The following is a 15,888-nucleotide window of genomic DNA, read 5'->3' as shown; positions in this document are numbered from 1 at the left end:
CCTCGAGGAGGGGGCCACGTGACCTCAGGGGAGTCACGTGACTTCGGGGGGTCACGTGACCCCCCACGAGGTCACGTGACCTTGGTGGGGGTTCGCGCGGTGCATTATGGGACATTTCCCATGATGCACCGCGCGGTTACGCCGACGCCGACGGCGACGGCGACGGCGACGCCGACAGCGACGCCGCTCAAGCTGGAAACGGGCCCCTAAGAGCTGCGCTCTAAAAAATACTGCTGAACCCGATACACGATCACACTTCTTGTACTCCTGGTCCCTCTGCATAAACAAACACCTCCTCGTGTCGCAGAATTCTATAAACTCGGTCGGTGGTTTTGGCTTGGCTTGTGTTGACTTGCCTTGACCTGGCTTCGCTTGGCTCGAATTGGACAGTGCCCCGCATTCCCGCATGGCGCACGCGCTGAGTTTCTGCGGTGTGCGCGCGTTGTACAACCACAAAAGCGATAAAAATGCTTTTTTTTATATTTTCTATTCGCCCTTCACGTGGCCCGATAGCTAATAAATTCCCTTTCACACCCCCACTTCTGTTCCCACCGGACCTCCTGACTTTCTCCAGACTCGCGCGCCTCGGTACTGAACTCAATTTCGAATATAACGCGAGGTGCGTTTTCGAGCACGTAATTCCGGAAAAAAACTCGCGTTATATTCGTGCAAATACGGTATTGCATTTAAAAATAATGTATAATGGATTCAGCGGCCTTACATTTTTTTTTTTTTCATCATTTGCTCTAGTTTGAATTTTCGTATTTAAGTGCCCTTTTATTTATTAATTCCTAATTTAGGTCGTCCGTTTTCCTGCCCTGGAGACTGGGACAGGTATTGAATCCCTCGGCCAAACCATTTGGAGATGCCTACATGGACTTGTCAATGGCCTACTAGCATTAGTGGAAAGAGTCTTAGGTTTAGGGCAAAGCACAGTCGAAGGCTCTGTGACAGCTCAAGAATCTAGGGGAAACTCCACTCGAGCAACGCTGGAGGTCTGCTAAAGAGCAGGGCATTTGTACGGTACAGTGTAGAACTTTAGCTTTTAAGGGGTAGCACGCAACCGATTGCATGATGCATGCCAGCATCACTTATAAAGAACTGCACTGAATAGACCTTATGCGCAATTGCTCGGTAATCTGACAACACTGAGAGCATCTCCATTTTAATGTTGGCAAGTGTCGTCGTTATCCCAGCACGGCGGAGGCATCAGAGACAACGGTACGGGCAGTGTGCGATGGCGCCGCAGCCTGACCGTGGACTCTTGACCAACAGTTGAAACAACTACTGCAACTGTCTCACGAAAAACAACAAAGTTTGGGGTGTGTGTATGTTTATATGGCCTTGATGCTAGTCTGCCTCAATGGACAACTTGTCTCTCAGCTGTAGATGATTTAGCTAGTGCTCTACAACTGCTAGCCTGGGGTACACACAGGAGTGGTACGAATCCAGATGGGCAGGGGTGGGGGATTGAACCCAGGGGGCTTGTGCAGCGCCAGCTTTCACTCCTTGTGCTCCGAGCGGCTGAGTGCTAGCCCACTTGGCCAGAGTCCTGTCTGACGACACTCGCGGAGCCCTGTGCACGCTGCCGCACCATTGCACACTGCTGCCCGTACGATTGTCTTCGATGCCTCCACTGTGCTTCGGTACCGACGCTTGCCAACATAAGAATGGCGACGCTCTCAGTGTTGTCAGACTAACGAGCAATTTCGCATAAGGTCTATACCCTCGGAACAATCCAGTTTGGTGCGACATGTTGCGCCATCTAGCTCAAAATATTTGCAACGCTGGGAAGGCCCTTTTGCGAGCCTGCTTGCTCAAGGGGCTGTTCGCGCATCAATTTGAAGCTGTTGGTTTTTCTTGTTCTTTTATTCTTAGCATTGCAATTGGATGAAGAGCAAACGTCGGTGCTGTAGGCACTGTTGCGTACCGGACTATGGCAACCCCAGAAGGAAGCTCTGCAGGCTTCCGTCCAGGCCGTCCAAAATACAATGCAGTCGGATATGAAGAAATGCCATAAAATGTGTAAAATAAGCATTCCGTTCACATTGCCCGACTTGAGATGGATTTCTAAATGCTCTATTTGACTTGAATCACTAGATATTTAAATGAATGCGCTCGAAGCCCGGCGTTGCCTTTGGATTCAATGCGATGGAGTCAGATCGGTCCTTTGACACTCTCACTGCTCTCTGCTCAGCGAACACATCTTGATCGAACGATTTACCAAAAACCGAAGTGAGCATTTCCTCCGCTTCGCCAGTTGCACTTCGGACAGTCATTCGTGTTTTTAGCATGATCGCGTAGCTGCCCAAGGTGGTTGCTCTATTTCGACCCGTGTCCATGCAATTCCAACTTTGTCCCTGCTGCGAAAAAACTGTCTACCCGAGAAATAATACAAAAGATGTGCTTACCCCATGAGAAAAAAGAACAGCATATTCAATCTACAAGGAGCATCACCTTGCGACGAGCAGCTGCGTACGACACCGTCCAAACTGTTCTGTTTTGTTCTGCTAGCTCTCGTTTAGGGTTGTCCCTATCTATTGAGGAAGGCACCCACTTAAACTCCCTAATGCTAGGAACACAGAACCACACACGCATCCACAATACCATATTTACGCAATTGTAAGTCAACCCCCCCATTTGCACATCAGCAAAAAAAAAAAAAAAAAAATCTTCAGGTGCACATTTTATTGCGAACACGTGAGAATGGCAAAGTATCTGTTTCGAAAGCTCAGCCTCCAACACGCGATTGGTGCCTTTTAGCATGCTTTGGCTGCGCATGCACGCGTGAGGTGGATGAAATGCCCAGGCGTTACCGAAATTAGGAAGTTCACGCTGGAGGCGGGGCAACTGAAGCTGCTCCCTGTCGTTCTCACTCCGTCCGCGACAAGACTACGACTCGTCCACACTGGTGATGTCAGTCCCGTCGTCATCACTTCTTTGTTGTTGAAGCAGGTTGTCGGCTTCGTCCAAGGAATTCTCGCACTTGGCAAATGACGGCATCAATCACATCTTCTATGCTTGCTTGGCGATCGCACTGCACCTCATGGGTAGGAACCGATTGCGCACTTTTGTGGTGTACATTACAAGCCTGACCTCCAACTTTGGAAGGCATCCCCACCTACCCAGACTTTGGCCTACGGAAGCCTCTTTTTTCGCCGTCACAGTTTAAGCTCCATTGCAGACTCCACCGGAGCATCACCCGCTCCGACGGGTCGAACTTGCTTCCAACAGCACCATTGTTTTTGGGTGAAGAATGGCCATAGACGAGCATCGAAAACTGCCCAGATCACACGTGTGAATACAAAAAAAAAAACATGGTTAGCGCTCCAGTATGATCTCGAGATTCTATGGAACGACGTGCAACCGTGAATTGTGCGAAAAACTGCGAAAAGAAGCCGCAGGGAGTGAGCTGTGAGGCTGTTCCAGCGACCTCCGGAGTGGCTCTTACAAGAAGTGCCGCCACCCTTGGTAGTCGGGCGCTTCGTGCGCTGTTCATTGTCTTACATTCTGGTTAATTTGCGAGTCGTCATCAATAATACTTGTTCGTGCAAATAAAAAAAAAACGATTTTGTAAAATGAGCGCACAGAATAGCGCAATGCTACTGGTATAGCCGGCCAAACTCGTAACAAGCCGAGGTGTTTTTGATATCGCGATTGTTTCGTTTTTGTGGGCGGTGGAATGCTTTGGTTCGATTATAAGATTTTCAAAAATGGAAAAATGGGTCGACCTACGTTAGTGTAAATACGCTAATATTTATTGTTTGATACCTTCCGTTTGTTTTTCTTTCCCTTGGGTCTCGACATCCAAGTGTCGAGACCCACAAGCAACGCTTGGCCGGACTCCGGTGTTTCTATTTTTCTTTATATCACTCCGGCTACCATGCTCTCCGTCCCCTCTGAAAAGGCAACTCCAGCCAGGTGGCGGCAGACTTTTGCTCCCCTGTGGAAAGAACTGCCACACACGGTGCCCCTTGTGCCCCACCCTCCAGGACGTGTCCTTTCTGCGTCCGCTTCCGGACTTGGTGTTGTGACCCCGACGTCAGCCCTGGCAGTCCTCACGGACCCCGACCCTCGCATCTCCCTACGACGTCAGGGGATCTCAAACTGGGCGTCCTGGGGAACACAGGGGTTCCACGAGCTGGTCTCATGGGTTCCGCAAACACCCAAATTGCAACCCCCCCCACGCCGCATTCTGCGCGACAGGGCCATGCAAAGTGCCTTCATCTCACTTTGTACTGACATTGCGATTGATATGGTGGGGATATATGGGAAGCAACACAAGCAACATTGCCTACAATTGTGCATCTGTTGCATCTCGGTCGGCAAAAAGCTTGAGAACCCCTGCCCTATGTGAAGCCCTGGTTTGGACCATCGCAGCACTCCTTGTGGCCCCGAGGTCCCTCATCTACACCGACAACAAGGCCCTGAGAAGGGGCATCACGGCATCTCCGAGCCCTGCCTTGGGAACTTTCAATTGGCATATCTTTTTGTCAATAAAAATGGAGTTACTCTCCAAATGGATTTCGACTGACCTCAACCCCGCCAACACGCCCTCGCGTCTACCTCGCACTTTTTCCACTCACTCGTGTGATTGGCTGAGGGCATGCCGGGGAGGAGGTTCTGAGGTGTAAGAACCGACCGAACCTCCTTCCTCGGCAGTCGGGATTCTTGAGCGTTGGGCCAAGAATCTCAACTGCAGAGGTTCACGCCACTGCATCAGGGTTTCCGTGGGTGTCGACACCCAAGTATCAATGTATCAAACTAAAATTTGATACATTGTTCGATACATTTGATACAAATGATACATACATATAAATGGCACTGGGCCTGCCCCCCCATACACCACCTGTCTGCCTCATGGCTCTAGGACTACACAACACAGTAGACGAGCTGCTTGAAGCGCATCGCTCTGCTCAGGTGCTGTGCCGGGAGGGTACCAGAACCGGACGAGCGGTTCTCGAAAGGCTCGGCATGCCCCCACCTCTAAATACCGCATTTCTAATCGTGCCGATACCAACCGAAATTAGCTCTCGGCTCAGGATCCCACCCTTACCCAGGAACATGAACCCGACTTTCCATATTCAACGCCGCAAAGCCCGAGCGGAGGCCCTTCACAAGCTGTACGCTAAGCGTCCCGACGTATACTTCGTAGACGCGGCTAACGACAGCAAACACCGGGACCGCTACGCCCTGGTCGTGGTGGATGAAACGGGGCGCATTGTAGTGATGGCCTCAGTCAAGGAGGATTCCCCCACCAGAGCGGAGGAAGCTGCAATCGGCCTGGCCCTGAACCACGCGTCCGAGTTGTTACGCACCATAATCTGCGACTACAAGACGGCCATTCTCAGCTTCAGCTCGGGTCGCGTCTCTCGATCGGCAACAAAGCTCCTAACATTCAAATCATCCATCGTCCCTCCAATCACACACCCAATCACATTAATCTTCGGCTCGTGAGGGGGGCCGGTGGTAACGAGGTGGCCCACGCCGCGGCCCGAGATGCGCCGTTTTGGGGACATGCAGGGTGGTCGGCGTAGTCACTCCGATTGCTAACGAGCCGAGGGATCTCCCACGGCATGAGGAACCACTTGGTGGTTTCCATGACATCACACAACACTACAGATTCATATGTCACTCAACAGACGCCAACAAGTATTTTGGTGCCAACTTCAGACGAATAGCCTTCCTAGCCCCGCTACACTTGGACACTACCTCCCGGATCTGTACGAGGCCCGATGCACCAAGTGCTACGATCCAACAAAGGATGCCCACGAACACAACAAGGCCACGATCGTACATATATTCTGGTCCTGCCCGAGCGATTCCCCCACCCTCTTCCCTCGCGCGACACTTGACACAACGAGACACTCGGTGGACGACCCTCCTGCTCAGCTCCAACTGCGTTATCCAACTGGCTGTGGTCCCAAGAGCCGAGCAAGTGGCCGGCCGGCCCAGTCTGCCCGGCCACTCTGCAGGGGAGGCACCACGCCCGCCCTAGGAGAAGGAACCCAACGTTCTGGTTCAGGCTTTCATAAAGTTTATTCTCCCTCTCGATACATTTTGAAAACAGTCGTTGGCGTAGTGCGCGACAACACAATGCTCGGAGTTGGTAATAACCTAATCTCGCGAGAGTACGCCGCTGCCGATTTTAGCTTACCCAGTGTTGGCTCACTTGGCCACGTTGATGATGAGTTAATGGTGGCGCTCTCCCTGCCCGGCGCCTCCCAGCTTGCCTATGTGCTGCTCCAAAGCTGCTCGGAAAAGCCATTTTTTCTCTTACAAAGGTGCTTCGTAACGAGATTATTTCTGCCATAAAAACATGCTCCAAACTGACTGGACCACCCCTGTTTATGCCAAGTACAAACATTGCAAGAAAATCTATTGCGTGCACTATAGCTTAAAAATGTGGTGTATTCTCACACGGGTCTAAGGCAAGTTTTGTAAATTTCGGCTACTAGTCCGTTTTTTTTCTCCAAAATTGGCATACTCCGAGTGGAGTAAATATTTCGCCTTGCTTTCGGTCTTGGAAGTTCCGTTTGTGTGGCAAGAAACATATTTTTTTATCCTAACCTAAGACTCGGAACGAGCGCGTTAGTTATGGTCAAAAAAGTGCAACGTATAACGACGAAAAAGAACCTTTGCCCAAGTATTGCATGCTGAAATCTGCTTGTTCTTTTCACACTTTTATGCTGGCTGCTTCTCTTTCAGCTGGTGGCTTTTGCTTGTTCTAACCGCAACTGCTTCCTTATCGCTTTTCTTTTCTTTGGGCAACAAAGGAGGCAACGGAGAGTTATTTTCCCCTTCTGCGCATCCCAAGTGTTTGTCAGCCGATCAAGTTTTGAATTGAGCAGAGACATTGGCATGCTCTTGAATCCTATCTTGCAGTTAAATTGTGCCGCCATTAAGATGGTATGGCCAGTAATAAGGCGGACCCTCCTCCACGGCTGGGACTTGGGGAGTTCTCTCAACGGAGTGTGCCCAGGGAGACGTTGGCGGTTGCGACGAGGCTCGCTTCGAGCTGGAACCCCAGATTCTGTTTCCTCGAGCGAAACATAGGCCGCCAAATGCCTTCACTCCTCATTTACTCGAATCTAATCTCGGACCCATGCTCGCACCATGCTTCGTTGCAATAGCCGAGGGCTGGCAGCATGCCAGTGTTGACTGCCACTCTCTCTCGGTGAAAGAGCTCCCTGCCCGTACCCCCGCAGGGGGCACCTGTGAAAGCAGGTGTTTGGAGAGTGGCGTCTCCACGGACCCCGAGCTCCGCAGGGGGCGCCTGCACCTTAGGTGCTAGGTGCTTGGTGAGTAGCGTCACTACGGACCCCAGCCACATTGGCAACATCACAGACCTTGAGTAAAAAGTGGCTAAGACCCACCCACGTCTGGCTGTGCGTGGCGAACCCGTGTCCGGGGAAAAGGGCATCCTGGTGGTTGAGCTGAACCCGGGGTAGGTTTGGACCCTTCGGGGCCCCCCGGGTGAGGCAACACACCACTTTGGCCCCCGCTTCTCGTAGACGGGTGTCCTGGCTTGGCCCGACCAGGATGATGCAGTCAGTCGCCATTTCTTCTACTATCCCCTCTCTTCTTTCTCTTTCCTCTTCTCTCGCCTTTTTTCCATTTCAACCTCTTTGGCGGCAAGGGCTAACCTTGGGTGGCTATAGACCCCTGTCTAGCACCACACTGGGTTATAGTGCCTGGGCAGCGCTGATAGTGTAATGTCGTCAGCCAAGCCACTCTTGCTATGGCGCATTACCTATCCCCGTGTTGGGCTCCGTGGTGGGTGGCGCACCCGGGGCACCGAAGATCCTCCCATTATTATGGGTTCCAAGCGAAACTTTCTTGATCGGCCTCTGAAAAGAGGCCGCACCGAAGCTCTACTCCTTGAAAAAACACCATCTACGCCTGAAAAATTTTCAAAATTTCTGGTAATGCATTCGGAGACTGAAAAACCTCTTGCCAAACTGTCCCCATTCCTCGTCGCGAAGGTGATAGAGGGAGTGGTTGGAAAAGACTTTCATGCCAAGAAAATGTCATCTGGCGACCTCCTCATCCAGATTAACACCAAACGACAAAGTGACACCCTCTTAGCGCTAAACTCCATCTCAGACTATAGGGTCACTGTCACAGCACACCGCACCCTTAACACCGTTCAAGGCGTCATCTCTGAGGATGACCTCCTTGATACGCCGGAGAAAGAAGTCGTTGAGGGGCTGGCCACGCAGGGTGTGACGGCTGCACGGCGGATCACCCTGCGTCGGGACGGTGTAGAATTGAAAACAAAACACATTGTTTTAACTTTTGAATCAACCTCTCTCCCCGAAGTTGTTAGAGCCGGCTACCTCCAGTGCCGCGTCCGCCCATATGTGCCAAATCCGCTGCGCTGCTTTAAGTGCCAGCGGTTCGGGCATGGGTCGCGGAGCTGCCGAGGGACCAACAAGTGTGCCAAGTGCTCTAGTAAAGAGCACGTTGCTGAAGCATGTGAGAGTGAACCTCTGTGTTCAAACTGTGAAGGCCACCACCCTGCCTATTCCAGATCCTGCCCTGTCTGGAAACAAGAAAAAGAAATTCTTGCACTAAAAATTAAAGAAAATATAAGCTACATTGATGCAAAGAAGCGCTTTGCATTTATCTCTAAAGGGTCTTATGCCCAGGCCGTGCACAGGGGTCCGGCACGGTCAATGGTGTCGACGGGAACGCAGACGTCTTCGGACGACCTGCGTCTCCCGTTAGGTCCCCTTTCCTCGGGAGCAGTGCCAGTTGCACTGCCTCCAAACCGCAAGGTGGATGCTCCCTCAACAGCGTCCACCTCGGGAGCGGTGCCCATGGCACCGCCTCCAAACCGCAAGGTGGACGCTGCTGCGTCAGCATCCACCTCAGGGCAGGGTATGACCTCCCCTGCCCCACCTGCTGCTTCGGTCCCTCGGGGCCGGGGCCTCCAATCCCGGAACTCTGGTCCTCAGAGGAAACCTGGGGAGCCCCCCAAGCAGTCGACCTCTGCAGGTCAACCTGAGGCCATTGCCTCCCCAACAGAGGAGCCAATGGATGAGAGCGGACCCAGATCTGACGAGGACGCCCTCCTCTCGGGATCTGAGTCTTCCTCTTCCGCCCCCAGTGGTCCCACTGGGAAACGGAAGGAAGCTACGAAGAAGAAAAATGCCCCGCGTATTAAGATAGATTTTAAGACCTGAAGATCCCTTTTGATCGGTATATTCTCATTTTTTTCTCTTTCGAGTTTTTAAACTTTTTAATACTTGCTCTACTGTTTTTTAAATAATGAGTTTTATGCAGTGGAACTGCAGAGGTCTTTTTAGTAATTTAGATGATGTGAAGCTCTTGTTGCAGAGGCATGAACCCTCTGCATTTTGCCTGCAAGAGACTTACCTCAAACCACCCAACAACAACTTTCTTAGATCATATCAAGTCTACAGGAAGGACCGTGTGACTACTTCTAGCGCTACCGGTGGGGTTGCTATTGTCGTAGACAATGGCACTCCTGCCTATGAGGTCCCCCTAGACACGCCTCTGGAGGCCGTTGCGGTGAGGTTGCTACAGCAGCGCCTTATTACAATTTGCTCCATTTACATCCCCCCTTCATTTGCCCTGGAACTCGCCCAACTTGAAACTTTAATCGATCAGCTCCCTGAACCTTTTATTTTAATGGGCGACTTTAATGCACACAACCCCCTCTGGGGCAGTGTCCGAACTGACACTCGAGGTGCCGTTGTGGCGCGGTTTTTATCTCTCAGAGAAGTATGTGTATTAAATACAGGCGAGCCAACATATTTCAGTTCTGCTAATCACTCCTTTTCTTGCATTGACCTCACAATTTGTTCCGCTGCACTTTTTACCGATTTTATTTGGAATATATTGGATAACCCTTATGGAAGTGACCATTTTCCGGTATATCTTACTCTTTTAGAAGTCCTGCCCAGGCTGCCTTGTCGTTCCCCCTGTTGGAAGATCTCTTTAGCAGATTGGAACCTTTTTCAGTCAAATATCCCTTCTTCCCTGGATCTTTCGCAAGCGGCCTCCGTGGACGAAAAAAATGCTCTCATAACAACAGCAATTGTTGAGGCAGCCCGTCTGTCCATCCCACAGACATCCGGCAAGCTGCCGAGACGTCCTAAACCGTGGTGGGATAATGAGTGTAAAGAATCTCGAAACCGCCAAAACTGTTCTTGGGCAAAATTTAGGAGGTATCCCACTTCCATAAACCTCCTGGCATTTAAGCAATTACGTGCAAAAGCCCGCTATATTAGGAAACGGGCGAAAAGGAGATCCTTTTGCTCATATGCATCTTCCATTAATAGTTTCACACCAGCGAAGATTGTCTGGGACAGAGTAGGTAGAATGGATGGTGACTACCATCCTTTCTCAATCCCCTTGCTGTTAGACGAGAAGGGAGAAGCATTTTCATCATTATATGAACAAGCCAACGCACTGGGTAGACACTTTGCACAAGTCTCTAGTTCTGAAAACTACACTGCAGAGTTTCTGCAGTTTAAGTCCAAGCGCGAGAGAATTCCAATTCGTAGGTCAGAAGATTGCACTGAAAAATATAATTGTCCTTTCTCCCTCGTCGAGCTTCGTCGAGCCCTTGCTGCTGCAAAGCCTACATCCCCTGGGCTTGATGCAATTCACCCTAGCATGCTTTCTCATCTACCTGAAACATTTCTAGTCATTCTCCTCCAGTTTTTTAACATCATCTGGGCGAAAGGAAAGTTTCCTAGCACCTGGAAACAGGCTATTGTCATCCCCATCTTAAAACAAGGAAAGGACAGAAGTAAAGCCACAAGCTACAGGCCAATTGCCCTTACTAGCTGTTTGGGGAAAACTTTTGAGCGGCTGGTTAACAACAGGCTAATCTACATACTAGAAGAAAAGAACCTACTAAGCAATTTCCAGTGTGGTTTTCGCACTTCCAGGTCTACTGTTGACCACCTTGTACGTCTTGAGACGGCGGTCCGCGAGGCTTTCATAAATAGGCAATTTTGTCTGTCTGTATTTTTCGACCTTGAAAAAGCTTACGACACCGCCTGGCGATACGGCATACTCCAGGACCTTATGTCGATGAACATAAAACTGAGAATGTTCAACTGCATTGCTGACTTTTTGCAGGATCGTAGCTTTCAGGTACGCCTGGGAGCTGCAATCTCCGACCCTTTCCCCCAGGAGAATGGCGTGCCGCAGGGCTGTGTCTTAAGCGTCACTTTGTTTATTATAAAGATAAATTCTCTATCTCAAGTAATTCCGCCCACAATCACTCATTCTCTTTACGTCGACGATGTCCAGATTTGTTTTTCTTCATGTAACTTAGCCATCTGTGAGCGACAAGTTCAACTTACGGTAAACAGGATGAGTAAGTGGGCTGACCAGAATGGCTTCCGGTTTTCTGCCGAGAAGACTGTGGCTGTTTGCTTTTCTCGAAAACGAGGAGTGTCTCCGGAGCCATCATTGTATATTAAAGGTACACCCATTCCGGTTAAATCGGAGCATAAGTTTTTAGGCCTAATATTCGATAGTAAATTAACTTTTGGCTCACATATAAAGGAACTAAGATTAAAATGTCAGCGAAAGTCGAATCTTCTTAAGGTCCTTGCACACCGTTCATGGGGTTCTGACCGTGTCTGCCTTTTGCGAATCTACAGGGCCTGTGTTCGCTCATTTTTGGATTATGGAAGTATTGTTTATGGTTCTGCCAAACCCTCTACACTTAAAATGTTAGACCCAATTCATCACCAGGGAATCAGACTGGCAACCGGAGCCTTTCGAACATCCCCCGTGCCCAGCTTGTATGCCGAGTCAAATGAGTGGTCGCTTGACAAACGTAGATTTTATCTTAGCATGCAGTACTATTTAAGACTCCGTACTCTTCCACAGCACCCAAATTTTTCTTTGATTGAAAGCATAAAATATGAGCAGGCCTTTCAAAACAAACCATCTGTAACACGTCCCTTTGCACTTCGTGTGAAGGATGCTGCAGCGACTTATAGTTTTGACATATCTTGTTCTGTGATGGAAGCTGAACAGAGACTTGCTCCTTGGGACGACCTAACTATAACATGCGACCTCTCTTTGACAAAATACAATAAGAAAGTGTCCGCCGCTAGTGTTATAAAACAAGAATTTTTTGAGATTGCTAGTCGTTACGAGACGGACAAAAGTTTTTTTACTGATGGGACGAAAGGTGCCGGGTATGCTGGCTGTGCTGCGGTTGGGCAGTCCTACCAACGTGTTATTCGAATTAATGAAAATGCATCTGTGTTTACAGCTGAGCTTCATGGACTCTTAGTGATTGTAGATGAAATAATCAAACAAAAATACAGATTATCTGTGATATTTACAGACTCGCTCAGTTCCCTTCTTGCCCTTAACTCTGCAAGATCCTGGAAGCATCCCCTTGTTTGTCTGCTTCGTGTTAAATTAATGAATGCTATAAAGCAAAACATCACTATTCACTTTTGCTGGGTTCCTAGCCATATAGGAATACACGGCAATGAGGAAGCCGACCGAGCTGCAGGTGCTTGTGTAAACAGGTCCATTGAAATTGACATCCTCCCAGTGACAGACTATAGAACCACACTACGAAATACAATCAAAAATTCTTGGCAAGTAGAGTGGGACTCTGACCCTCACAATAAGCTATATAAAGTTAAACCTGTTTTGAGTGAATGGCGCAGCGCCAGACATCGAGAAAGGTTCTATGAGGTCATCTTATGTCGACTGAGGATAGACCACACACACCTGACTCACAGCTACCTTCTAAGAAACGACGACCCACCGATGTGTGACTACTGCTCAGAAACTTTAAGTGTACTTCACATCCTTTTAGTATGCCCACAATTTAATAACGAACGCCGCTCTTGCTTTTCAATCTTTTTCAGAAAACAAATCCCTTTCCACTTGGCACTTTTGCTTGGAGACGAGCCTGTTACTCCGTACAGTCAAGTTTTTAACTTTTTAGAAAAGTTTAATATTTTACATCGACTTTAAACTACAGTTTTCTTTAATTGATATTTGATATTTTGATCCGCTACAATAATAAACGTTTAGCCTTGTGATATTTCCTTACCTTGTGTTTGGCGCACTATGGCCTATGTTGCTGCTGCGCCAGAAAACTCCAAATTCATTCATTCATTCCCTGCCCGTAGAGGAGGCTCCGCTTTATTGCGGGCCAGCAACATAAATTGGGCTCTAGATTTTTAAACTGGTTGCCGCCGTCGCTCGGAGATGGTTAATAGAGCTCGTGGTATGCTTCCACATTTAACAGCTGCCTTGATTTGTGTGTGGTGAAAGAAACTGGTGTCAAGAGGTGGGAGGCAAGGGACTTTGCGGGGAGCGAGGTGTCGTAGTAGGAAAGGTGAGACTGTCGCGTCGGCAGACTCGACTGTAGTGTGTGAAAGGAAGGGGCACAAGGGGGTTGTTGGAGAGGTTACGAGGCTGTTGTCTGGATGCAGGGAGGTGGGGGTGGACGTGCGCCCCGTGCCAAAGGGTCACCTCGGAGCCCAGCGCAAGTTCACCAGGCCAGCTGAACTCTCACCCCTGCTTAGGAGGAAGTTTGCCAATACTAACTCTAACCAGCTGCGAAAGTAGGTGCTTCTTTTGCCTGTCTCTTGCCCTCTTGCACCTCTCTTTTTTGTTTTTATCCCTTCAATGCACTTTTGACTTGCATGAGACAAAGTCTGGATAGAAAAGTGTCACATAAAATCTTTGTCTATAGGCGTGCTTTAGTGATGGAAGTGCTGCATCATTTGCACCAAATTGTGCCATGAATGAAACTCTGCTGCGTCTTGTGCCAAAGTGCCATTTTTGCTAAGAATTGGGCCACACAGGGCTCCTGAAAAGAAACTCTTTTCTTTAAACAATCTGGTTGGGACACCTGTGTCCAAAAAAAAATGTATGAAAAAAAAAAAAAGTTCTTTAGAGCAATATTGACGGCGCGAGATTTATTTTATATTCTGATTGCAAAGTTCATGACGTCGCAGAATGGTCGTTTGCTCTCGCCACGTCATTGTGAAGGCCCATCCAGCTCTCCTTCACGCCACCGAAATGCCCAGAGAGAAAGCAAGGAGCCGAGTACCGACGAAATCGCGTTTCGCGCTGCCATCAATACTGCTCTAAAATGATTTTTTTTTTTCGCGTAAAATTCATTTTTTGACATGCGTGTCCCAACCAGTTCGGTTAAAAAAAAAACCTCTATTTCTTTCTTTTCAGGTGCCCCTTAAGAAAGGAGGTGGGGAGTAAAAAATAATTCTTTTTCGTTTTTGGATATTTTTTGCATGAAACTTTTAGAGTGGTTGGTCTAGGGCATTAATAATGACTGCAAGACTTGACTCAATTCCAATTGTTAATTTTTTAATAACGTGAGTTTTGACGTTCCTTTCCTTTGCCAAGCCTGAGATTAGGGATGCCGTCAACCTCCCGAGGTTCGAGTTGGAAAAGCTTCAAAATTCTCTAACCTTGCCAAGGTTCAAATGTGAAAAGTTTGCAACTCTAGAACCCCCTGAGGTTCGAATGCGAATAATGCGAAAATGGTAAGGTTTCTGAAAGTTTGAGTTTCAAGATGTATAATTTTTTCGGAGGTAATTAAAAAAAATTCAAACATTTCAAATTTATTTGAGATGCAAGTTTGAAAAATCAAATATTCCTAATTTTTTAGAGGTAAAAGTTGAAAAAGTGTGAAAGCTTTCGTTTAAAGTTCCAAGCCTGAATTTCATGGATGGAAATCAAGTTCCGCAGTTAACTTTTTATTAATTGATGTAAAAAAAAGTGGCAAAATGTGCTCCAAATTTGATTGCCAAGGTTTCTCTTTGGATGGGCCAGCTGAACAAAGATTTCACCGCACACCAAAAACACCATTCCCACTGCTGGAACTGTTTCATGCCCCTCTTTTTCTCTCGTGGAGGAAATAATAATATTTTTTTCTCTTTTATCGCTTAATTCGTAATTTCTTCTTCTCAATTCCTGCTTTTTTGGGGTGGTTTCACGGTTGCCCAGACAGGGTGGCTCCCCGCAGGAACGCTTTCTCCTTGTGGGGCACTGACGCAGTTCTGGTCCTTGATGGCACATTGGCAACCTCGGGTACACTTCTCTTCTTGCACCGTGACCAGTCTCCTTCCTTCTCGGTGCTGGGGTACTGGATTGCTTTCTTGTGACTTATGAGGTTCATGGAAGAGCCCCGTTGGGTGAAGGTTCTTCCTACTTGCTTGCAAACAAGTGGCAGGCCAATCGAACCTCGTCTCTATGTGAAATGCTGGCAGAAGGCAACTGAATATGTGGGACAATGCATTTACATAAAGGCATCCTCTGGGCATTCATTTTGGGCGGGATGGAGGAAACGCAGGCACGAGTCAAAGTTGCGGAGAATGCAACCGGGCTAAATGAATACAGCTGATGAGGTCACGACCGGTCATTTATTCATCTGAAAATACCGTCGGCCCTCTCTTGAGGGCTATTACAGAGAGAGTATCCATCGTTGGGATGACACATAAAAAACACGAGCATAAGACCCGCTGTTCGAACAAGCAATGACAAGGAGGCGCAACCTTGATCTCTAAACAAATTGAACAAATTAGCCCGCATAATTGTTACAAATTGCACACTTAAAGGGCATCCCATTGCACACTTAAAGGGCATCACTTTAAAGGGGTAGTGAAACGAAATTTTAGCGCCGATCTTGTTGCATAAATATGGGCTAGGAACAGGCACCACCTCGGAAATATAAATATTGCGCTGTAAAACACAGGAGAACTAATTTTAAACATAATTAAACGATTTCAAATTCTCATCTGGTGGATGGGGGGAAGTTCTCGTGACATCACTTGTTCCAAAATAGCAGCGCCGTTCTGCGGCAATACGGCGTGCCGGCAGAATTCGCCTAGGCCTGAA

At 48.5% G+C, this 15,888-nt stretch overlaps 1 protein-coding gene across 5 annotated transcripts in view; it reads left to right on the top strand.

Moving 5' to 3' along the window:
• The window catches only part of LOC8037389 (kinesin-like protein KIF21A), a 265,745-nt gene that overhangs the window by 150,639 nt on the left and 99,218 nt on the right, over positions 1-15,888 (top strand). For 3 of the 5 annotated variants that reach the window (XM_040212128.3, XM_040212129.3, XM_040212132.3), the window contains exon 25: positions 13,458-13,589. The exons of the other annotated variants lie outside the window; for them this stretch is intronic. In XM_040212128.3, coding sequence (XP_040068062.1) covers positions 13,458-13,589 — 132 coding nt within the window. The remainder of the gene's footprint in view (positions 1-13,457; positions 13,590-15,888) is intronic. 5 annotated transcript variants of the gene reach the window in all.

The sequence above is a fragment of the Ixodes scapularis genome, unplaced genomic scaffold, assembly GCF_016920785.2.
Source record: "Ixodes scapularis isolate PalLabHiFi unplaced genomic scaffold, ASM1692078v2 PGA_scaffold12__126_contigs__length_90152505, whole genome shotgun sequence".
NCBI classification, from domain to species: Eukaryota; Metazoa; Arthropoda; class Arachnida; order Ixodida; family Ixodidae; genus Ixodes; species Ixodes scapularis.
Note: the sequence above shows the minus strand (reverse complement) of the source record. Positions and strands in the feature narration are given on the sequence as shown.